This window comes from Alligator sinensis, unplaced genomic scaffold (genome assembly GCF_000455745.1).
Source record: "Alligator sinensis unplaced genomic scaffold, ASM45574v1 scaffold300_1, whole genome shotgun sequence".
Classification (NCBI taxonomy): domain Eukaryota; kingdom Metazoa; phylum Chordata; order Crocodylia; family Alligatoridae; genus Alligator; species Alligator sinensis.
The window spans coordinates 674,467-699,352 of NW_005842240.1; the positions used below are offsets into that span (position 1 = coordinate 674,467).

Below are 24,886 nucleotides of genomic sequence, written 5' to 3' on the forward strand. Positions count from 1 at the left end.
CAGCAGGATTTCCCCTGGGTTCTCCAAGCCTGCATTTGGCATGAGGTGGCTTACTTACATTTTTTAAAGGGTATTGTTACCCTACCAATGATAAAACTTATATCCAAGTTTACCATTATACCAATGGTGTTATCATACCACTTACCATCATACCAATGGTAAAACTCATATACCATATCATATGGTAAAACTTATATCCGAGTCTTCATGTTGAGTGCGCACCTCTCAAATTCAGTCGTGCATCTAATTCCTTTGATTGCTGCATCTCTGCAAAGTGCAACTTGAATGCTCAATTAGTGTGGGCCTTCTGTGCTGTTTCATGCGTGGGAAGGAAAATGTGTGTCTTTGGGTTGGAGTGCTGTTTTGTAGTCATGGTGGTCAAGGAAATACATGGCAGACAACGGATTTTTTTGTGATAGCTTTTATAGGACCAACTGTATAATTGGAAGAGGTGTTAGACAAGCTGTAGGGCACAAGATGTCCTTCTTCAGGGCTGAGAAAGAAGCAGTGGCAGCTTGAGCTGAAAAACATATAGAAAAATGGTCTATGTTTAACTGCGTATGTAAATGAAAGCAGTGTGCTAACAGGGATGGAAGAGAGGCTGTAATGTAGGAACTTAAAAACAAGAGAAGTGCAGTACAAAGGATAACTTAATTAGTGGAAGAGTAAGACCTTTCAAGAAGGAAAAGGGTCATTATTACCCGTGGAGTGCAGAGATTAGCAGAGATTGCAGGTAGACTGTAATTAGCCATAAAACCATTGTCTGTGTTCAGTTCATGGCTTCTCGTGTCCAGTAAGGTTATGACTAGGTACAGGCAGTCAAAAAGCCTGAGGCTGAATCAATTCAGTCTTTGCAGGTCTAAACTGCACAGATTAAATTGAAACAGAAGTGAACAGACGTTTACTTTTGATTCAGAAAATGTAGCCACACGCCTGCAATGGCTCAGATCAGAAGATGGGAGGTGCTAGAGCAGGGCTCTCTGGCTATTTGTCCACTTCATCTTCCTGCTGCCCCTGAGATCTCTGGGATTTGCAGTCCAGACTTACAGCAGCAGGACCCTGCAGGGTTGCTCATCACTTCCTCTTCCTGCTTCTACATGCCTCTGGGATTTGTAGTCCACAGTCACAGCCTGCCAGAGGCTGATTAAGGTGTACTGGGGCCATGGGCAAACACAAAATTGGAGACCTCCCTCCCCACGTGGGAGTTGGGCTGCAGGGTGGGGAGAGGGGCCCCTTCCCCTCCTAGTGCTGGCAGAGGAGGCTGGGTGGACCCTGCCGGGCTGGGGCAATTCATGCCCACCTCTTCTCCCTGCTCCCACTATGGCCGAATGTACACACACACATGCACAGACACAGGCGCACATAGACACAGGTGCACATGCTGTACTCTTCCCGCACATGGAGACAGACACAAACACATTGTCCCTGTCATGAAGAGACATACACACACACATACACTTTCCCTTCACAGGACTTCCCCCACTCTCAGTCATACGGAGGCAGCCCCACCCACCCCGGCCCCTATTACACTTACCTGCAGGGAGCTGCTGCCTGGCTGTCCCATGTGGCCATGCAGATGCAGAGGGCCGGGCTGGATTGGACCGGGTTGGGAGCGCTGCGCTGTGTCTCTGTGGGTGGGCAGTGGCACTGGGAGGGGTGGCTGTGGGGGTGCTAAGATGACTTTTGGGGGGGTATAGACCCCAAGACCCTCCCAGCATTGCTGCCCTCAAAGGTCAGCAGGCAGGGCGCGATGCTCCTGGCCTGGCTCGGCCCCGACTGCTGCCTTCCCCCCCCACCAGGTGGGGTGCGGCTCTCCCAGCCTGTCTCAGCCCGCCCCGGGCACAGTGCCACCCGGCCCGCCCACCTCCCCCAGGCGTGGTGCTGCTCTCCTAGCCTGGGCCCAGCCCTGCCACCCCTCTAGCCCCATTGGTGGAGGGTCCCCACTTCCAGTTCTCAGGGAAGCAAATGCAAAGCCGTGGTTTTAAATTTGGCACCATTTTTGTCTCCCTGCTGGGAGACAAAAACAGGCACTGAGTTTAAAACTGCAGCTTTCACTTCTTTGGGGATGAGGATCCTGGGGCCCTGAACTGGTAGAGGTCCTTGGGCTCCTGCCCAGCTGGCCTGTGCATTAATTCGCCTGTGTAGCCAGCAGTAAGTTTGAGTGGGGGAAAAGGTATTTAACCCCCGTCTCTGGCCCCAGACTTCAGCCGGGGTTTGTCGGGGGGGGCAGTCTCCCCGCACCAGACTGGGCTGCATCCCCAGCCGGGCTGCCCCCCCCGTCAGCCAGCTCTCACTGCTCCAGCTTGGGAGCGGAGGGGTAGGGCCAACCCCTCTCTTTGGAGCAGACAGCACAGCCCAGATGAGGTCTGGAGAGTATGCTGGGATGTTGGGGGACTGTGATTTTACTTAACCAGGTAGGGGTCTGGGACAGAAGTTTCATAAACCGGTTAGTTCCATATCAGTCAAGTCTGATACTGCATTCAACCAGGTTTATCTTTAACCAGTTTCAGTCATTTTGAAACTGGTTTATGTGCACTGAGCTTCTATTCTGTTACAGGCTTAAACCAGTTTCTGATCAGTTAACTTAAACCAGTTTGTGTGTCACTTCTGTCCCAGACAAATGAATTTTGTTCCTAGACTTGTCTTCTGCAGTGTCCTAGGTCATCTTTGTGTCCTTTTCATGACTGATGCTGTTTGCAGAGCAGCCCTGGGTGAAATGTTGGCATTTGTTAAAGTCAGTGGAAGTTTTGCAGTCGATCACTGCCTCTGGATCCAGGATTTCCCCCTTGATCCAAATAGACAGAGCCTTTCCTCATGTGCTAACACTGGAGTACTTTAAATGAATGATATGTAGAGCATGTAATTCTTAATGAGTACCTGGAAGAGGGGGAAAGTGTGTGTGCGTATTGGGGACAAGGTTTTAAAACATCTCTTTTGCAGTGCTCCAGTCTGGTTTTCCTTGTGAAACATGTCTTCCTCATAATATCAAAACCCCACTAGCAAGTACCACAAAGCTTATCAACTGAGTTCCTACTGCATTTCCACAGGAAAGACCTGATTTTGATCTTGAGGCCTCTCTTGCTTTTAAGACCCAGGTCACTGAAGGGAGATTAATCAGGGGCATAAATCACAGAGGTTCAACTAGTGTTTGTTTTTGTTAAATTTACCTTTTTTTTGCTTACTTTATCTTTCCTAAATCTCAGGGCTTCTCAACTTGATTAGGGTGCAGAGAATGGAATGGATTTCAACTGCCATGACTTCCCTCCTGGGCTCTGGCTGTCAGCCCTCTGGCTTGATTTAACACTGGAACTCAGTTATAAAATTGCACAAGACAATTAATGCGTCTTCCCTCCTGTTTTGAGCCAGACAGGAATTCGTTCCCTTCTTCCCCTGCTAGCATGGTTTTTATAATACAATGTGACTTTATTTTGTACTAGTAGAGGGTCCACCAGATGATGAGGATGTAATCAGTTGATTGTATGTCAGTTATGGCTAATACTATATGTCAGGTCTTAACACAGGTCCAGACTGGTCAAGGACTTTTCTTGTATTTTTGTCATACTTTTCCATCTCTTCAGCTTTACAGTAACTGGGAGAAAATGAAGGAGGATGTAAAATGAGAGAATCAACAGGAAGCTTTCCTTGCTAAACATCTTCGGCTGTGGTTTATGGCCTTGTGGATACAACTTGAGCTCAGGAGGTGTATTACCAAATGAGCAAACTGGCTGCATGCTAATGAAGTCACACAAGCTGTTAGTTTTGTCAGATGATCACTTAGATTGGAAAAACCAAACCATTTTTGACAGTTTTTATATGATGTGCATGGCATGTAGAGATGAGTCTGGAGGGAGAAGGCATAGTGCTCAGTAGGACAGGCAGATGTTTTATATGCTTTATTCAGGAGCTCAGTGATAACTTCCAGTGAAAGTGTGGTTCATTTGGAGCAGTTAGACCAATTAAAGACTTTTGACAATCCCACTCAGATGGGAATGAATGTGGATGTTCACCAAGAACTGGGCTCTGCCTTCCTGAGGGAAGAAATCTTCTTTCTTGGAGGCAAGAAAACTTTTTGAGGGTCTTTTCTCCACTTCCGTATTCTTGATGTAGATTAGTAATTAATGGTCCAATTGTGGCCGATCCTTTTAAACGAGCCAGGGTTCGGGGAGGGGGCACACTTACATCATTCTCTATGCACCTTACAAAATGAACTGGTGTTTGGGTGTGGAGACTTCCCCTTATTCTTTCACACATCACTGCACTCTGTAGGAAACTATTATCACGCATTGGCTGACTAGTGTCCCATCCTTCTTACCAATGCGCTTTCTGAGCTATATGAAAAGAGGCTGGATCCAGAGGGCTGGATCTGCATGGAGTACGTAATGTTCATACCTCAGTCAAATTATAACTAACTGTCCGTAGAAACTTCCAAGAACCTCTTTCTGCTAAAGGCTATTTCCGTGCCTTTCCATCAGCTAACACTGTAAGGGTCATAAGGATTGTGTTTAGTTTCATAACCAGCAAAGCACAGCATGTGTTCTTCATTTGCTTTGCTCACAAAATGGCTGAATTATCTTTGTTTAAGCTCAAAAATAAAACGCCACTTCCCACGGAGACAAACTCTTGCAAATGCCAGCCCAAAGGTGCAGGCTGCAGAAAGTGCTGAATGACCGAAAATGAGGGGGTTTGAAATGGAAATGGTTAAGTCACCTAAACAAGAACAGCTGCTTCTGCTGCTCCTGCCAATATCTCTGCCCATCTTCCCTAATAATAAGAGGTGTAGGCTAGGGAAGACTTATGGAACATGCAATCAAGATTTGCGAATAGATGGAGGGTCCCTGTGGCACGGGGAAAGTATGTCTGAAAGCAAAGAAAAGGTCTGCATGTATGGTACAGTAGCAGGATTATCGGTGGGGAGAGAGAAAAGGTCAGCATGAAAGAAAGGGGCAGGGAGAAGAATAAAGAGAGAGTGTCTGTGAGGGAGCCTGGGAGAGCTTTTGAGATGCTGAATTTTCTGAAGTCTCCTTGCAAGCAAAAATTAATCGGGTTGAGAAGGGAATTCAGCACTCCGTAAAGCAGGGACTTAACAAGGCCAATGAATTACCTCACTCTGTGGTCTCAGTCAAAATGCTCTGACAGGTTCATGTGTGTCAGGCAAACATTATGGTAATTTTAAAGCTTTAGGGGCTCTGCAGGGGTAGGTAAATACCACCCAAGTCATCCAGCCAAATTTAAAACTTAATTACTGCCCCACTTAATACTGCTTCCCCCTTCAGCTGTAAAGGATCATAGGGCTAAAAATCATTAATCTTTCTTAATGAAGCTATTTTCTAACAGGAGACAGAATGTCTTGCCCCTGTGGATTTGAAAATGGAGTTATATAAGTAGGTTGTGGATGGGGACGTGTGAGGCGGGTGCTGGGGGAAGAGGACTGCATAAGGAGGCAATACCAAAAGTACTCGAGGGGAGAGAATTCATCAGACTTGCAAGCCCTGGATGAGTTCAGCTAAAAGGAAATCAGCTGGGAGAGGGAGAAACAAGCTAAACTAAGTTAGCTGTGTCTCTCTGTTCCTGCTATATCTGCTCATTATTAGAATGACCACAATTCCTTATTTAATCAAGAAAAGACCTCCTTTAAAAGCAAAAGTCGGGGGGGGGAATCCAGATCTCATGAATAAATCAACAGCAACAACCATAATGGTGTTGTGATCATAATTTGGCCATATATGCTTTAATGGTCTGGTATTCACTGTGTAAACTCCAGTCCACTCTCCTAAAGCAGCCTACCCTAAGGTCTTGTTCATATGCAAACTTGTGCTGTTTTAACTGAAGCCTTGTTTTTAAATGTCTAAAGTTAATTGGGTACAAAATTTCTTGTAAATGGAGGGAGATAGTTAGCTGTGTTAGTCTGAAGTCAGGTACCTCAGGAGCTGACTGGTTTAGAGGGCAGTAAGTTTTCAAAGGTGGCAACCTAACTTCATGGCTAGGGACAGGCATTACACATAAATCAGTTTAAAGTGGTCAGAAACTGGTTTAAACCTGTAACAGAACAGATGTTCAGTGCACATAAACCAGTTTTAAAATGGCTGAAACTGGTTTGAGATAAACCTGGTTGAATGTAGTATCAGGCTTAACTGATTTGGGTCAAACTGGTTTATGCAATGTCTGTCCCAGGCCCATTGCTGGTTTAAGTTAAATCAGACTCCCCCAGCATCCCATCATGCTCTCTGGGCTGGCTGGGGGTCTCTGCTCCACAGCAGGGCTGGCCCTTTCCCTCCCCTCAGCTCCCTGGTTGCAGCTCTGGCAGAGTCTGCAGGAATCTTCCTGGCTTCCCCTAGCAGACCACATGTTGGCTATGGCCCGTGCTGTGGGAGACCAGTTCCTTCCTTGGAAAAGCTGCTTAGGAAGAGCTTGAACTAATGGAGAGAGGCTTTGTTTTGTGATGGGGTGATAAACACTGAGTTAGGGGTGATAAACATTGTTATGAATTCCCTGCTGGGCTGGGCAGGAGTGGGGGAACCCCTCCCTAATCAGAGCATCCTGCTGAGGCCTGGCCATGCCCCCCTCAAGTCAGCACTCTGGAAGGGAAGGGAAGGCTGCTCTAGCACCCCACAGCTTCTAGCCTGAGCCACTGCAGGAATGTGCCTTTATTTCCGTAATCCAGAGGGGATGTCTGTGCAGTTACAAACTGGTTCAGCCTAGCCAGGTTAGACTAGATTGAATCAGTTCAGCCTCAGACTTTTTGAATGTTTGTCCCTAGCCCATCAGATGCTATGAATGTTTGTCCCTAGCCCATCAGGTGATACACTGCTTGCATTCTGGTTCTTTAATGGGGCTAGTTTATGGGAAGGGCTATTGTGTATGTACCCAACAATGCTGGGAAGAGTCCTTATCCTCCATTATACTAAGCATTTGGGCCCCCTCCATGCAAGTTCCCTAGACTGCCTCAGCAAAGCCAAGGTCCCACTGCTGTTTTAAAGCTTGTCTCCATTTGATACGCTCTTTTATCCATACTAAAGTGCTCCTGTTTTTCTATTTTTTGTTTCTCTCTGTATGTATGTGTGTGTGTGTGTGTGTGTGTGTGTGTGCATATGCACCTGCCTGTGTAGAAAATCCTGGATGAGTGCCAGGACAGACGGAGCTGCCAGTTTCTTGTCAATAGCCGACTGTTTGGTATAGACCCGTGCCCCAGAACCGGCAAGTACCTCATCGTGTGGTACAAGTGCAGGCCAAGTAAGTATCTTCTCCAATGAATCTGTTTGCTTCTGTGCAATCAACATTCATTCCCTACTTAATCTTTTGCAGTGAGGGTTCTCTTTTGCAGGGATTTTGCTGTCTTCCACCTTTATTTTTGATGTAATTATAAACCATTTGAGCGCGGACGGTCCCCCTCCCTTGTGCTCTCTAGTGCGTTGCTTTTCTGCTGGCTGGCCGGCTCTTTCCTTCTCGCTGGGAGTCCGCTGGAGGATTGTTTGTGCAGGTGCCAGCAAATGCTCTTGCCAACGTTTAGCTCATGCTGCCCTGTAACATTGTCATCCTTGGGTGGGCTCCTACAGCTTTGTATTGCAGTGACTTCCACTCTGCACTGACTGGGGTTAGGGGTTGGGGGGTGTGGGGAACTGTGTACTTATATACTTACCCATTAGAAATGAGCCTGCACTTCTGCAGCTGTTGGCAACACGCACTGACAGCCGCACAACAATCCATGTGGCCAGTAGCCTAAGGGGAGCTGCATCTATCCAACATCTCTGACATATGGGCTGCTTCTGGGGAGGCCTACGTTTAGATACCCAAGTTTGACTTCAATTTTGTGCAGGCCCTTTCACACGATCCAAATTCCAAGCCCTCTGAGCAAGCTTAGTGATACAGTTATTTAGTTACAGCGGAGAGGGAGAGAAACTAGAAAAAAGTGGGAGCAAAGGGAAAAAAATATTTTAATATTAAAGGAGATTTTAAGATGAAGTGAGAGAGACACAGAGATCCTGTTCTGAATAGCAGGAGTGGCACAATAGAAGAGTCTTGCTGCAGTATCCAGGCTCTGGTGCTAACTGAGCAGAGAGTGCTGTCACAATCCATGAGGAGGTAAATGAAAAGCAGTTAATGAAACCCACATGTGGAGTCTGAGCAAGTGATTTCAATGTCCATCTCTGTGTGCAAAATGTCTGTACAAAGTGCGAGATTAGGACGTTGTTCTGGCAAGTCTCTGCCATGCTGTCTTAGTTGTGGGGATTTGCACCGGTTCCAGGGATGGGCAAAATGTGGCCTGGGGGCCGCATGTGGCCTGCCAAGCCATTCTGTCCGGCCCATGGGGTACCTAAAAAATTTAGAAAATTAATATTAATCTGCCCTGGGCTGTCTGTCATGTGGCCCTCGATGGCTTGCCGAAACTCAGTAAGCGGCCGTCTGCCCAAAATAATTGCCCGCCCCTGGCGCCTATGCCACAAAGCAGTCCTAGGTTTTGTATTCTGGTTCAGCTGAGGAACCTGCTTGGAGCAGATTGTGCTGATTTACTGAAGACACTCTAGCAGCTCACCTCTAAGTGAAGATTTACTGGCTTGGAAAGTTCCCCTATTTACGAGTTTGGCAGGAAGGAGTTTGTGTGGGTTGGGTTTTTGTGTTTTGAGTAAGACATAGGGACAGAGGGAAATTTTCCTGAGGAGGAGAGGGAGCAGAGCTAGATTGCTTGGATTAATTTCCCGCCCATGACTGTCCTTGAACTGGGTTTAGCTCAGGCTCTGAACGCATGGCAAATTTCAGTCTGCAGGGCATATTTCAGAAACATTAAGAAAAAAAAACCGCATATGCAAAATACAATTATTGCTCGTCAGTGAGCAGGTAATACGCTGATTTCATTTAGATCCATTGAGTGTAATTACTAAGTAAGCTGCAGGAACATATAATTAGAGGGAACTGACAAAATATTTAATTGGCCTCTCACACATGCCCTCTAACTGAAATCCTGATTCACCAACATGATTAAATAAATTTAGGGTTTGTTTTTTCCAACTTATCTTCAAGACATAAAGCTGTGTAGGATTTTTTTTTATTTCTGTAAACTAAGAAATATTCTGTGTGCCATGAGTAGGACTTATTAGAGGGCGATGCTCTTGTCTAGTACCTATAGTCAGAGCAAACCGCTCTCTCCTGTGTGGTTAGCCCGGAGTAGGACTCCAATGGCATGTCACTTCTTCCTCCTCCCACTCTGTTGTACCTCAAGATGGAAAGATCTTTGGGACAGGAAATGTGTTGTTTTTTTTTTAAATTCAGCATTTCTACCTATGGCTAAACACCATGCGGAGCTCATCTAATTGAGATCTGGGACTGGTCTGTAGCCAGGTACTAACACTGAGTATCCCTGAAATGGAAGGAAGAGCAGATAAAACTCTGTAGCTGACCCCTGTGGCTGTGATGAACCAAACCAAGCATGGACTAGAGAACCTCTGAAGTTTGGAAAGTCTGGGTCTGGGATCAGGCCCACATTGTTGCTCACATCCATCTGTAATAACAAGACTTACATGATTGGAAAAGGTACTTCAAGGATTGGAGCAGTGCATTGGGCAAGGGAGACTGGACTTAACTGGTGAGGGGTGAAGAGCCAGAAGTATGATAGATCGAGTTTGGTAGAGAAAAGCATCCAGAATTTGCTTCCTTTTATTCAATCTTAACAGACATCCTTTATTCTGGAAACTGCACTGGAGATGCATCCTCTTCTAACATTGGTCCCCTTTAAAAGTCCTGACCCCACAGCATGTTTCCAAAAAGTAGGGATGCCATGGCCCAAATCAACCTAAGCTAATTTACCTTATCCCTGTACAGTTTTAATTAGAAAAAAAGTCTTCACATTCAACCTCTGTGCTGTGTTGCCATGCCCTGTTGAACAGCTGCCGTGCTCCACTCCAGCAACGGCTGCTCTGTCGTGTGGGTGCTGTGATCTTTATGGCTAGGGACAGACATTACACCTAAACCGGTTTAAGTGATCAGAAACTGGTTTACAGCTGTAACAGAACAGATGTTCAGTGCACAAAAGCCAGTTTGAAAATGGCTGAAACTGGTTTGAGATAAACCTGGTTGAATGTAGTATCAGATTTAACTGATTTGGGTCAAACTGGTTTAGGCAATGTCTGTCCCTAGCCTATGTAGCTTTGCCTACATTGCAAAGTATTAATAAGTGATCCCGGTGATATGTGTTAGCTCTCGCTGTAATATTTGCAAGGAGTACAAAATATCTTTATCACGAGGTGATTTCTGCTGCAGAAAGGCACAGAGCCTTCGGTGAGGCCCCCAACCGTCTCCTGCCAAGCAGTCATCCATACAGCCCTTTCAGAGCAGCCTGATCATTTACCAAAAACAAGAGATTTTGGGAGGGACCTCTTCTTGTCATTCATCCAACATATTGTCCACCTTTCCACTTCCCTGCTGGCCTAATCCTATACCACTGAAGCTAATGAGAGCTTTGTACCAACTTCTTTTTCACTCCTCTGATGTGCTTTCCTGCACACTTCATGCATATGGAGAGGGGGAGGGCTTTAGCCCCCAAAGAAACCATTATTTCTGTAGAAATCCCAGGCGAAGGCGAAGAGGAGACCAAATGTATTCTTAGCTCCTTTAGCACCAGTGATTGATTTTAGTGCTGGAATAGATTGGTAATTCAGTAGTTGTTGGCCCTTTCAGAAAAACATTAGTCTTCCTCATAAGACAGTTTTATTGGTGGCAGGAGAAGTTCATTGTATTGTTCACCGCGTTGCTCTTTGGTGGCTCATGCCTTCTAAGCAGCACAGTGGAGTGCGGGCTGTTAAAATGGCACATCTTTCTGGCCTGCCTATTGAGGCAGTAAAATAGGCCTTTTACCCCCTGCATCCATCACCTCATTCTTGCTTATCTGTATTATTTCAAATACAGGGAGCGGAAATTTATAATGGCAATAAACCTCAGGCAGGGAGTGTCGCAGTGATGAAAAGGTGTAAATAAAAGGCCGTTATAAGTATCAGAGGGCAGATCCATGAGCTCAGGATCAAACGAAGCCTTATCAATGGAGCATTACTACTGGCTGTCAATTCTCTTTTAAAACCTTGATGGACAGAGATTTTCAGATGCTGTCAAGCAGCCCTCTCCCCAAAACACACGCATCGCTTGGCTGTCAGGGCCAGGACTCAGAACTGCATGATTTCATCCTCACTGAATGAAGAGATTATCATCAGTCACTATATCCAGTATTTCCTGGAGAGAGTCAAGGAAAACTGCATCTGATGTGAAAGAGAGTCAAAAATCCAGTGGAATCCCCTTGCTATGGATAGTTATTTCTGGCTAATATTGGCTCAGAAGGAGAGTCAAGACCTAAATGGAAATGGCAATGACTTCCTTTGTCCTCTGTTGCGATTGGATCAGGCACCAGATGTACCCAGCACTCAGATACGAACTGCTTTTAAGGCAAATTATTTATACTCTTGAGGTTTCCCTGCTCCATTCTGCTTTGAGCTTTGCAAACCATAGAACTGACTTCTGTTGGTCCCGCCAGACGTGTCCTCTGGGCTTCCTTGGGAGGGGTGCTAGTAAAGAACCCTTTTTAAGCCGTGGAGGGTTTTTTTTTCGAATCCTTGATGAATAACAAAGAAAGACAAGTCAGTCTCTCCAAGCCATTCTTCACAAAGCCAGGTGGGTAAATAGCATTTCCAGAAGGATTTGGGAGTTTGTAACCTTTTCCCTCAGGTAGAATAGACCAAAAGACAGTCTGGCAAATCACTAGGCATTGTATACAATTGTCATAACTTTATGCACTGAAGATGGAGGCTGCATTGTGGTTGACGTTTCAATTGTGACAAATGGCTCTGAGTGCTGCAAGGGGAAAAGGTTTGTTTTTACAATTAGTCAGTGACATAGGAACCCCTTTGACGCCAGAAGAATAGGACATTTTTCATGGTGATTAACCAGGACAAACATGTTGGGAAACTAGTGCCAGGGCATTTCAGAATGCAAAGTTAAAATGAGGCAAGCTAACAAAAAAACCTGCTTGAAAGCGCTGGCCCAGGAAAGCCAAGATATAGCGAATATTTCAAGATGGAATGCAAATGCATCTTGGAGAGCAGCTAAAGAGGCCCGAAAGCTTGCTAAGAACTTTTTTCCAACTACTCTGTTGGTCTAATAAAAGAGATCACGTCTACCCAGAGAACCTCGCCAGTCTTGGTCCTGCAAACTTTTGCTACTACAGGAATGAGGGTTTGCAAACGTGTGCTCGTCATTCAGAGGATACATGAAGAGCTCGTAGTGCAATAAACAGGGCAAAGAAGTGTATTATCTAGCAGTTTCAAGGCAGGTAACAGATTCTTCAGGGCATATAATAGGCATCTGTTTCTTTCTGAATAGATGTCTTTTGGAAGAAAAGCAGAGAAAGTATGGGGATACCATTTTAACACTGAACAGGTAACATTTGCAGTGTTGGTAACCCAAAAGATTTATTCCTATAAAATCCTGAAGCTGGCTTAAATATGGTGATAATACAAAAATATTTTAATTTGTCTTATGGTTTTGGAGGGTATTGAACCCCATCAGCATCTGGTGTCTTTTGGACTAGACACATATTCTTTTATTATTTTTTTAAATGAAATTTGATATTCTCCCCTAGATCCAAAAGCCCGGGATGAAATTGGGAGGATTGGTAACTCTTTATTTGTTCCAACTCTGTCTTTGTCCTGAGACAGGAGCGTTAAGGGGAACGATGAGTGTGGGGTTTTTTCAGGGAGGCCTATTTAAAATGAACTTTTGAATACACTAAATGTGGAGGAAAAATACTGTAACAATACACATGGGGCTTTTACTTTTAGGATCATTGGGCTCAGTTTTTCCCTGATTTATGCAGTAGGGCCAATCCCAGTGACTACAGAGCTAAACCAAATACGATTAGATCCATTTTAACCCAATAATTCATTTTTGTAATGTTGCTGTGTTGGAAGTGTGATTTATCACTATGTCACATATATTTCAACTAGGAAAACTAAGACATAGTTTAATTGACACAAATGTGTATATTCCCCTCCAAACCCATTTTATAGCTGTTTATTTGAAATTGAATTACTCCAGTTTTAAATCAGCATCTATGTGGAGGGAAAAATTAGTTCCACCATGTCAGGGGAAGGGCTGTGATTGGTATTCAGCTGTCCTTGTCTCCCAGTGTTATGTTTATACTTCATCTCATCATATAGTATATACATTTCAGTACCCATTTTCTTTTTCTTCTTTATATCACCCTATAGCTTTGTTTATCTGTCCATAAAGTCCCCCCCAATGTAGCCAAGCCCTGCTTTGGAAATGAAATGTAGCAGCTAATTTGCAACACTGCCAGCCTTTTCAAAGCAGAATATAAAAAGACAACTGCTTCAGTCTAATCAAAGTGACAGGGTGGAAAGGCTCCTTTTAAAGGCTGCAAATTGGATGGGTGCATCGTGAGTCTAATTTTAAAGGAATCTGACAAGGTCATTTATAACGAACAGCCTTCCTGGTTGTTGAAACAGATTCAAACCTCCACAACTTGTCGGTGGCTGAGTTTTCAGCTTGCCTTTCAAAACTGGGAGAAATTCTGCTTGAGAAGTATCTGCATTGTCTTACGAGAGGGAATTTTAAGACTTTCAGTTGATTTTCTGGATAAATAACTACGTGGGGAGCTAGACAACAATGTTAACAAACTTTGTTTTTTCAAAAACCTCTGCCTGTAATTTAAAAGGGGGGGAAATACAGTAAAATAATAATGTTGAGTTTTCCTTGTAATTTTTCTGTGTTGGTGAAATGTTGTGGCTTATCCAGATTGTGGCCCACTGGATGGAGCCTACCACCACAACAAAAAGCCAATCCCCTCAAATGAGGGAGAGGTCGTGGAATCCATATCTGAAGTGGGGACGGAGAATGAAAACCAAGGACCATTGTAGGTCACAGAGCCACAGATAGGGCTCTGACAGAAGTGAAGTTTTGTCGCACAATCGGCCTCCTGAAAGCACTCTACAGCCATGCCCTGACAGAAGTGCATGGCTACAGAGTGATATAAAAGTGCCGATGAGTGACAAATTAATCCCCATTACATGAGGGTTCAGATGAAGGTGCTCCAAAGCAGAGTACCTTCATTAACTTCTGTCAGTTTGAGCCTGGGAGCAGAGTTGGGCTGATGCAGCCCAGCCCAACTCCCATTTCTGTCTTTAGGATGTCTTCCAAAATGAAGCTTGATTTGGAAATGTTTTGGGTCAGAGGAGTTGTTGTAACTCATGGCACTTTCTGTGAAGTGCCATGAGTTACAGTGGGGGAGATGCACATCTGTCAGTGCCCATAAGGGAGGAGCTGAATCACTTAGGATTTAACCAGATCCAGGGTGGGCAGGGTGGGGGAAGGACAGTAAATTAACAAACAGGCACAAATCAAGAGAGTCACAAGGTGACAATAGACAGAGAAACCTGGACATCAGCAGAACTCACCAATCAGGTGAGGGATGGGACGAAAGACCTGGAAAATAAGAGGTAATTGGGATGAAAACATGCTAAAACAAGTGTGTGTGGGGCATTGAGTCAAAAGTTTAAAACCACATATAAAATATTGTGTGGGGGGCTGCCAAGATGAGAGTGCCACACAAACTACTGCTCCACAAAGGAGTCCCAGGAGTCTGTGGACATTGTCTAGAGGAACTTTGCCTCTATAAGTGCTATTTTATTTGAATTCTGGGAGAGTGGGCTTAAACCCACCCAGAACAAAAGTCTGGCGTCAAAGGGAGGGGAACAGATTCCATAGATTAACAGATTATCAGATACAAATTATGTTAAAAAAAGGGATAGGGCTAGGTTCAAAGGCTCCAATCAAGAGCTCTGACTGGAGACTGCCAAGCTGAGAAGTCTGGATGGTGCCTTATATTCCATGAAGGAGCCCGAAGGAACTCAGTCCCAGTATGTACTGGACTGATACTCTTGGCGAATGAAGTCCTTTATATACCCCTCCAAACAGCTGCACTGTTCATTTCCTCTGTGTCTGGATGTCTGAGAACTGCTTCCCTTGCCAGATTCTCTTTTCCCAGCTCTCCGTTGGCCAACGCTCAAAGGGCAGCCAAAGGAAATGGTACAAAGACACACTCAAGGTTGCCCTCAAGCATGGAGGCATCTACACCAGTGGCTGGGAGGAGCAAGCTGCTGACTGTTCAGTATGGCACCACCTGGTCCACCAAGGCATGCACCACTTTGAGGCCCAATGACTCGATACCGAGGTGGAACGGCGGCGGCAGAGGAAGGAGAAGGAGACCAACCTGGGGCTGCAAATCCCACTCCCCCACGCAACAACATGCCCCATTGCTGACGAATATGTGTATCCAGAATCAGGCTCCTCAGTCACCTGAGGACTCATCAAGCCTGATGGATGTCATTCGCAACTTCGAAGGACCGTCGCCGACCCCTCCAAACATACTGACAGACAGCTGCATTGTTCATCTCCTCCCACACAGCCTCACCATCAAAGCTGAGCTCTGAACTCAAGGGACCCCATCCAGGTGGCAAGGAATACAACATACCATGGTTTATTGTGACAATGGTTTCTCTGCTGAGCCTGGTAATAAGCTTGCTGAATTGTGGTGCCTTTTGTAATGTGGATATTCTTCTGTTGAGAACTAGTCTGAGACCACCAAACTCTTATCACATGAGCTATTTCTTATCAGGGTCATTGGATGGTGACATCTTTCACCTTTAGCTTAATGTGTAATCAAAAGGCTTTATATTCCAATACCAGTTCTCTGGTCTACTTGATCTCCTAGGTGCTCTTTTCTGTTTTAACTGGCAAGGAATCAGCATCTAATAGCTCTTACTTCGTATTAGCTATCAGTTTTTGTGTAATCTGGTCCCTAATGAGAATCAATGCTTCAGCAGTCCAAAGCAGTGTCTGGAATGTGAGACATTATGCAAGCTACTAAATAAACTTTGTCAGCCTCAAAGGTGAAATTGCTATAACTCAACTGATAGCGACTGGTTATTTCAAATATAAGGTTTCGGGTTTTCTTTTAAAAGTTTAGAATTCAGGCTGAGGGAAAAATTATATATATATATATATTTTTTTTTTTTTTTAAATTTTTTTTTACAAAAACATTTTATTTCCTGGGGAAAAATTCATATTTCATTGAAAAACCAAAAGAAGAAATAGTTTTTGCTCAGTACCCAAAGTAATTTGATCCAGACAGGTCCTCTGGTTGCACATGATGGTGTAGCTTGATGCCATGTGTGCATATTCTTCCCATAAGGTGGGCTCTCTATCTGGATTCTGTCTTCCATGATGTGCCGTGGGGAGGTGCTTCTCTCATGGGGAGATGGGAAATAATATATTATAGGAGATATATGCTAGCAAGAGAGCCTGGCTCATAGATGTTTGTTTTCCTGGCTTGAAATTTTTTGGTGGAAAATAAGCATTTTCTGTTGGGAGAGTATTCCCCCCATCCTGTTTTCTCCACCTGGTTTCTGACAATATTGGGCAACAATAAACTGGCTCGCTGTATCCTAACAGTTATCAATACAGAAAGAGATGGACAGAACTAAATTAATGTACCCTGTACACTATAGGGCTGGCAGGGAAAATAGTGGCGAAATAACAAAGTAATAGGAGGTGCATACCTCAAAGCAGGGAGAAGTTACTGTTTTGGGAGTTATTAGTTGGTATAACTTAAGAATTATTGGATTGAAAGGAACTAATGAAATTTTAGGTGGAAGAGAAATTCTTGCCTGAGAATGAAAGTATTTAAAAACTGAAGTGGCATTTAGGATGTTGTCTTTATTAACAAGTCATAGGCAAGACAATGCTTCTGAGTTTCTAGTGTAGGAAATCATTCTGCAGTGATAAGAAGGTAGGCAACATTACCAAGGTCATCTACTAAATCTCTTTCATTGTTAACTTCCCAGGATCTGTAGTTTGGATGTTTTAAATGCCGGTAAGAAGAATTTCTGTTTCCATGTCTTTTTGGCTCTTTGAACTGTGAAAGAGGTTCAGTCATTATACATCCACAGGATCCCACCCACCACTCCCATATCTCTGTGTTGTGTTATATTAAGTTTCTTAATTGGTTAGCTTTTAAAATACTTGCAGTTTATGTACTCCAGTATAAACTTTTGGAATTTAGAGTCATCCATCACATCCTGTTAAGTGTACAGGATCTTTCAGCACTGATATTATCCTGAGACTGAGTCCATTAAAATTCAGTTTTGATCTTCCCAATGACAACAGATCATAAAATCATCAAGGACTGTATGCATCAATGTCCATGTTTCATCATCAGTCCCTTCTGGGTAAATGTATTACAGTCCAAATATTCAATGTCCTTGTACACCATTTTCTAATTATTGTAGCTTTATAGTTCCCTTTCCAATAGTTCACTTTGCAATTTGCAAGGGCTAATTTTTCCATTAGAAGCATTTGTTATTGCTTTTCCTCGATTGTTCAATCTACATTATAATCACGTCGTATAAAGATCTTTGAAATGTGTCTGGAAAAGCCTGCAGCTGTTCCCCTCCTTGGTCTCCCCATCTAGTTATACTTGAGCTGGTGTCTCTGAAACCACAGCAAGCAATGAAGGGGGATATTATCCTTAGTAGATATCTTAATCATCTCAAATCTCTGTTGCCCTACAAATGACTGCGCTGGGAATTAAAGCAGAATAAGCCATTTGCTGAATATCACTGCCACCTTTTCTCTGCCACTTAGGCATGTTTAATTTTTCAGGGGGAAACATGAAACCCTCCAATACAAATGTTTGCATTTGTACTGAACTGTGTCCATACTGTGACAGAGTAAGTTTAGTGCAGTTTGTGACCGGGCCATGCGCAGGTGTATGAGAGAAGCAAAGCACATTCATTCCCAGTTCCAGCCACTTCTGTGACCTCACCTGTCCCATGCCAGTCCTCTTCAGTATCTGGATGAAGCCATTGTGGGAGAACCTGTGAAACGTGGGAAATGCGTGGAGAAGGGCCAGCTCTACCTTGCCTTTAACTCAGTTACAGTTCTTAGCCTAGTACCTGGGATGAAAAAGAACTTGCTGAATAATTTCCATGCCAAGATGGAACGGGGGAATGCTGTGAAGAGTAAAATACTTGGAGGGGCTTGCCTTCTCTGTCATAGCACATCCCATTTGTCTGCTTACCCATATTTCTTAAGGGTGCCCATAACTATGGTAGAGCCAGTTGTGGTCACCTGTTCCCCAAAAGATCTGCAGGATGGGGATGACACCTTGTTTGGATGCTGCACCATGATTAGATGCCTAGTGGTTGTTTCATCTCTGGCAGCCAGAGGACTCTTTCCTGTACTGGGTTGGACTTGGCCACAGTGATCCATATATTGGTGACCTCCAGACTTGATTGATTCAATTCCTAGTTCCTAGGAAAGACACCATTGACCCTGATAAAGCCGCATCTATTTCAGAATGCTCTGGCCCATGTACTCAGTAATACAGCCAACCAAGAGCACATCACCCCTGCACTCTGTGTGTAGTCAAATTTGCTATCTTTTTTTTAAATATTCAAAATGCTCTATCACACAGCCCCACCACCTCCATGATCATGGCTACCCATGAGTCAACTCCAAGGGTGAGAATCACTAGTGTAGGAAGCATAGCTTTGGTGGTAATTGCCTTATTACTGTCCAGTGAGTCTAGTGGAGGTTAAATAGATATGCTCTTCAATACACAGGTATGCAGAGATGGCCAGAGCTAGCTTGCAGATTTAGCTGCAGAGCCAGAAGCAGTGTATCCCATTAATGTGGTTCTGAGCCTGGAGTAATAAGTCCTTCTACTTAGCAGAGCTAGCTAGCCTGCAAGCAGCCCTGAACTAATATGTCTATGCTGTTTCCATATCCAGAGCCAGTGTAGGGCATCTCTGCATGGCAGCACCTTGTATTGCATGGACATACTCTAAATGCTTTCAGAATAAAATGCAAAGCTCAATAACAAGGCCAGTCCCCAATGAACTGCTTAGTAGATATAAGTGATGAGAGAGAAAAATATGATTAGTTTTATGTTTGTTGCTCAGCCATCATGATGACGCGCATGGTCTAAATATCTCTTCATACATAGATTGACAATCTTCTGCTCTATGACTGTTATGGTAAGATCCTAGGGTGTTCTAGGCCAGGTTGCTTCCTGTAATTATTTTAGATATTCAGCTGGCTCTGTGTTTATGGTCACTGCAAAAATTCCTAGTGTTTTGCATGGGTAGATCCAGAAAGGGAGACAAGGGGTCACATCCTCTTTGGTGGTTCAGTGCATGTTCAGTGAATGCTTGGGGCTCACCAGCTTGTTGGTGCCAGCTCTTACCAGAGGTACTGTTTTTTCATGGCTGTGAAGTCCAGAGGATGAATTCCAGCATCATTTCCCACCCCACTCACTGTCATCAAATTTGGCAGCAAGGGGAAAGGGCAATGATTAATGATGGAGACTACCCTCCCATGGCCCCCTTGGATCTGCCCCTGCTGGTATATGTGGCAATGTATGAGTATGTGTGTGTATGGGTCACACATGTCTGAGTCTTGTTTTACTTCTACTGTCTTCTCTTGGGAATAGGATATTATGGCAAGTCATGGTTTTCCTGTCCCCATGCAAACTTTAGATTTCAAACATTTTTTTAAAACAGTGGGACAAATTCAAGACATTTCAAAGCTTTTATGAAAAAAACCCACCATGCATCCCAGAATAGCCAGCACCTCATGGGGTAGGGTTCTCATCTAGGATGTGGGCAGTCCCAGTTCAGGTCCCTGCTCTAAGTGCTTCAGATCAGGTACCCACCTTCATGCTCCCACCACAAGGCTATTGGTTATTCTAAGGTTGGGATGTCTCTGGTTTTCAATAGCAATTCTGCCTTGGACCTCAGACACAGTTCCCCAACCCAACATGCTTTGAAACATGCTTTGGCATGCTACCGGGAAGAGTTTCAGTTTCAAGTTGGTGTTTTCCATTTGGTTGGAAAATTCCTGACTGGCTCTAATAAAGAAGAATTAATTCTTGTCTATTTAGTTACCATTGCTTTTCTTGTTCTTTTTTTTTTTTTAACTTTCCATTATGTCTTAGCTGCCATGAATAAAACCCTTCAGCATTAAACGTCTCAATAATGATTCTTTTGCATTCTCTGGTACCAAGTAATTTGGTACATCTGGACTTCATAGATCTCCCCAATTTTTTTTTATATATTTGTGTAATTTTTTACTTCAAAAGACATCATAATTCAGTGTCTGGTCACTGTAGAGGGACCCAGGAGAGAACTATGTTATATTTCTGGTTCTGCCATGGATTTGTTGTGTATGACCTTTGGGAAGTCACTTCTCTTTGCACTTGTGTCCTGCCATGCAGCCCTTTCCTAGTTGGATTATATGGTTTTCATGACAGGGACTTTTTCTGGTGTATCTGCAGAATGCCTGCCACAACAGGAAGACTCCTTTTCAGCTTGCTTAAGAAGCTATTGTTGCCTATTGATCAGAATGGTTCTAGTTCACCTTTCAGCTATAGCAATGTTCAGGATGGACACCTGATGGGTGAAAGATGGACCTGTGGCTAAGGACTAGGACTGAAAGACAGGAGATTTGGGATTTTTACTGCCCCTTGCCTCCAATTTCCATTGTGGTCCTAGACTAGTCACTTAGGGCCCCTGTATACATGTAGGGAGGCTGCTCCAACATGCTGTAATTCCAGCATGTGTTGGAGCAGACTTGATTAATCAAGTCTGCTGGAATGTGATAATTACTGCACTCTAGCAAACTCCAGTGTCATGTGTATCAGCATCCCTGTGCTGAAACATGGCAGTGGGGCACTTTAAGCTAAAGCTCATTCGAAGTGCTTCAGTTCAAAGCGCTCTGCAGCCATTTTTCAGCACGGGGACACTGATACATGTGACACTCTAGTTGCTTTTAATTAGCATGGCTTTTGGAGCTGTGCAAATTAAAGTGCCTCTGACTCCTGGACCATGTCTATAAATGCCCTTAGACTATGTTCACAGTGTGTCAGCACTAGGTGCTGGCTAGGATGGCCCTGGAATGCCCCACAATGTCTTGAGAATGGCACAGAGGGACATCCCAGCGTGGCCTTACAGATGTATTTCTGAGTTTGAAGTGTTGATCATTCCCGATGGAGAGTGCTATATAAGGTAAAAGATCATTGCAGTAAAAAATGCTCTCTTCTGCTGACAGCTAAGCCCATACTATTTCTGGGTATCAGCCAGCAGACCCCCCGGTATCTTCAAACATGTGCTGTAGGGTCAGGGATCCCTGCAGCATTGGCTTATTTTCTTTCTTGCTTGCTTGCTTGTTAGGAGTGCCCAGCTCAAAACCAGTTGAATAATGAGACTTTTTGTCTTTTCAGATGAGTACAAGAGCAAAGTAGCCTGTGAAGATGATAAGCTGAGGCTGAGCTGTAAAAAAAGCATGGTGATAGCTATTTACTCTGCTATCTTTGGAAGGACGCAAGGAGGCAGCCTGGAATGTCCCTACCAGAACCGAGGGATGCCGATGATAGGTGAGAAGGCCAGCGGGCCATGCAGAGTGTGCAGTGCCCTGTGCTGGTCCTTGAGAGTGTCTTTGACGTTGTTGTATTGTGGACCTTGCTGAAAGAATCAGCCGGTGGAGCGGTGGGGTCTTCTTGACCTTAGCTCATCCCCAGCCCCGTTTGTCTCTTCTTCACATGGCCCATGTCACTCTTATCTATTCAGCTTTCCTCCTGCTTGGTTTCCTGTGGCTTGCGAGGGCAATGGATTTCTGTTCAAAGGCATCCAGATTCCTTACCATTAAACAAACACTTGCCACCCATGGTTAGGGACTGATAGTACAATTGTCTATCAAGCTGGTGGGTTCCTACTTGTGCAGGATGGGAGTGGAATGGGCGATGCTGAGAAGCTCTTTTGGAGAGAGTTATACTGCCAGAGTGAAGGATGCTTTAAGAAGAGCAAATTATGAGCAGTAAGAATGCCTCCTGCCCCTTTTACAGCACTTCCCATCAGAAAATCTCATGCGCTTACAAAGGAAGTCAGTGCTCTTTATCCTCATATTTACTGATGTGGAAACCAAGGTGCGGAGCATGGAAGTGACTTGTTCCGTATTGGCTCAAAGCTCCCATAGGTGGATCCAGGATTTTAAAAAGTGGAGTGCAAGAGCAGTGGCTGGTGCTTTAGGGGCGGCTGAACCTTCTCACTCCCAGCCTCTCCCCTCCTTTCCCCACCAGAGCAGATGGACCATGCCATGGAAGCAAAAGCTGGGGACTTTTTGTAAGGCCCCAGATCAGGTAAGAATCTCCCCCCACCTCCCTTGACACCCTCTACCTTCCCCTCCATGCTCAGCACCACCTCCCCTTCTCTCAACTTACATCTCTGGGCTCAGGAAGGGAGACCCACCTGACATTGCTGCTGTCCCAGCCACTCCTGCCCTGCTACTTGAAGCCACTCTGTGGGGACCTGGGCTCAGCCAGGACAGTGATGGTAGTGGACAGGTTCCCCATTCCTGTATGTGCTCCTAGCCTGTTGGGGAACACCTGGGAGGGCTGGGAACAGAGGGGGAACCTACCTGCTGCGACTGCTGTTCCTGTGCGGCTTTGTTAGAGCGGGGTAGGAGTGGCTCTGGAGCTCCCCCGGTCCCTGGGTCAGCTATGGACAGCTGGACCCGGTGATCTGCAAGGTCCCTTCCAGCCCCTAACGATCTATCTAAGAACATAAATGCATACATTTTACTAACAATCTGTCTATGTAAGCAGTGTGTGGGGGAGAGGGCTGTGGGAGAAGAGGGGAAGTGCCACTGAGCATGGAGGGGAAGGAAGCAGGTGTCAAGAAGGCGGCAATTCTTCCTTGCTTTGGGGACTTACAAACATCCAGCTGCTGCTCCGGTTGTGAAAGGGATGCAACTGTGCCACTGTACCCCCTCTAGATTTGCCTGTGGCCAGCACCGAGTCAGGTCTTCTCACTCCATCGGCACTGCCGCACCCTGGCAGGACCCATCTCCTCCATAATGGAAGTAAACATACTGTGTTTGTCCTTCTCTCTGTCCTAGATTCATAGATTCATAGATGTAGGGTCAGAAGGGACCTTGTAGATCTTCTAGTCTGACTGGCTTCTGTGGGCAGGAGAGAAAACTGGGCTCAAATGACCCCAGCCAGGTAAACGTTGAGCCTCCTTTTAAAGCCCCCCCAGGGTAGGAGCCAGCACCACTTCCCTTGGAAGTTGGTTCCAGATCCTAGCCACCCTGACTGTGAAGTAGTGCCTCCTGATGTCTAGTCTAAACCTAGAACCACGGGAGTCCCTCATGCAGGTTGCTTGGCTTGAATGAGGGTGTGAGTTGCTCAGGAACTCGGTTTTCCTTGGGACTGGGATTTGTTTGAAATGTCTGGTGCCTGTTCTATAACCAGCCTTTGTATGGTATTTGGATGCTATTCCAGGGCAAGCTCGCAGTTTGGTCCTCTCTCATCAGCCAGCTGAAATTGCATGAAAAACTAGTTAGCTGCAACAATGTTTGAAGTCAGTTAAGTTGTGGCTCCCAGACTCATTTTGAATCCCAGTGGGGAGCCAGTCCCACATGCAGATTTGCATGTGCCTACACATGTGGTATGCGTATCTAGTTATCTAACCATGCCTCAGCTGAGACAAAAACCCATCTAAACTTCTCCGGCTCAGTCAGGCTTCCCTTGCCAATTCATCAAGCTGCTTCAGTGCAGACTTTTGTTAAATGTAGCAGACTAAATATTTGAGGCTATCTGCTGAGTGTCTCGTTCAATGTGCTCTCCCCCTTGCCACATCCCTTGCCCTGTACACAACTGCAGAGAAATGCATTAGCAACAGATGTCCTGGATTGCTCAGGGCTAAGTTTAACTAGAACTCGTATTTAAAGTTTTATAAAGAAGGTTAAAATGGAAAGAGGCAGAAATCTTCAAAAAAAGCTGTTATGTTGCGTCGTATTAGGGTTGATTGACAGTACCTTTAAGTAGCTGCTTTTTTCCCATGCAGCCATCAGTTCCCTACGTTCCTAGGTTAAACTCTGCACAGTTAAAAGCAAGTTAAAGCTGCTTGTACTCTAGCCAACATGAAATGTGTTTGATCATTTTGGTCTAGTTGCTCACGGACAAATGTCTTCCTCAGAAAATCCTGCAGCTGGCATTTAGTGTCACAACTCTCCTGATAGAGAGCTAAGTGGTGGGAAGGCATATGGTGTTATTGTATCTCACGTCTAGAGGTGGCCACTGTGGGCTAAAGGACATTTGTGGGGCTGTAACTGGAGATCTTTGGCCACTAGAGTTGTCAGTTCAGCACCCTTAGAAGTTAAATGTCGCTCCTATAGAGCCATGAGGAGCAGCTACTCAGAAGTGTGACAGTGCATGGCTGGTATCTGCAAGGCTGCAGACAGATGCCACCTTTGTGACACCATATAAAGGTTTATGGCAGCACAAAGCCGAAGCAAACAGGCAAACATTCATGCCCCTTGTCAATGTTCCTTCTAAGGAGCAGCAGTCCATGAGCGCACCGCCTCGGTCCGTGAGCGCGCTGCCTCGGTCCAGTGTGGGACACTTACCGAAGGGGGATGAGGGCTGGGAGCCGGAGGCCAGGGTCTGGGGCCAGAGGCTGGAGCCAGGAACTGGGGGCCAGGGGCTCGAGCTGGAGCTGGAGCTGGGGGCCGGGGGCTGGAGCTGGGAGCTGGGGGCTAGGGCCTGGAGCTGGAGACTGGCGCAGGCTCCGTCAGCTCCGGGGAAGTGCTCCGCTCCCCTGCATCAGGGCCAGGGAGTGGAGCACTTCCCCGGAGTCAGTGGAGCCCACGCAAGCTGCCCGCCCCAGCCTCCATCCCTGTCTTGGAGCTGCTGCCTACCCCGAGTGAGGCTCCACCAGCTCTGGGACACTGCGGGACATGCCCCCAGAGGCCATGCCGGGGAGCGGAGCAGTGT

General features: G+C 45.3%; 1 protein-coding gene across 1 annotated transcript in view; it reads left to right on the forward strand.

Moving 5' to 3' along the window:
• EVA1A (eva-1 homolog A, regulator of programmed cell death) overlaps window positions 1-24,886 on the forward strand; it is a 323,709-nt gene that overhangs the window by 114,553 nt on the left and 184,270 nt on the right. Inside the window, exons 3-4 of the mRNA XM_025208589.1 lie at window positions 7,107-7,230; window positions 21,335-21,487. Coding sequence (XP_025064374.1) covers window positions 7,107-7,230; window positions 21,335-21,487 — 277 coding nt within the window. The remainder of the gene's footprint in view (window positions 1-7,106; window positions 7,231-21,334; window positions 21,488-24,886) is intronic.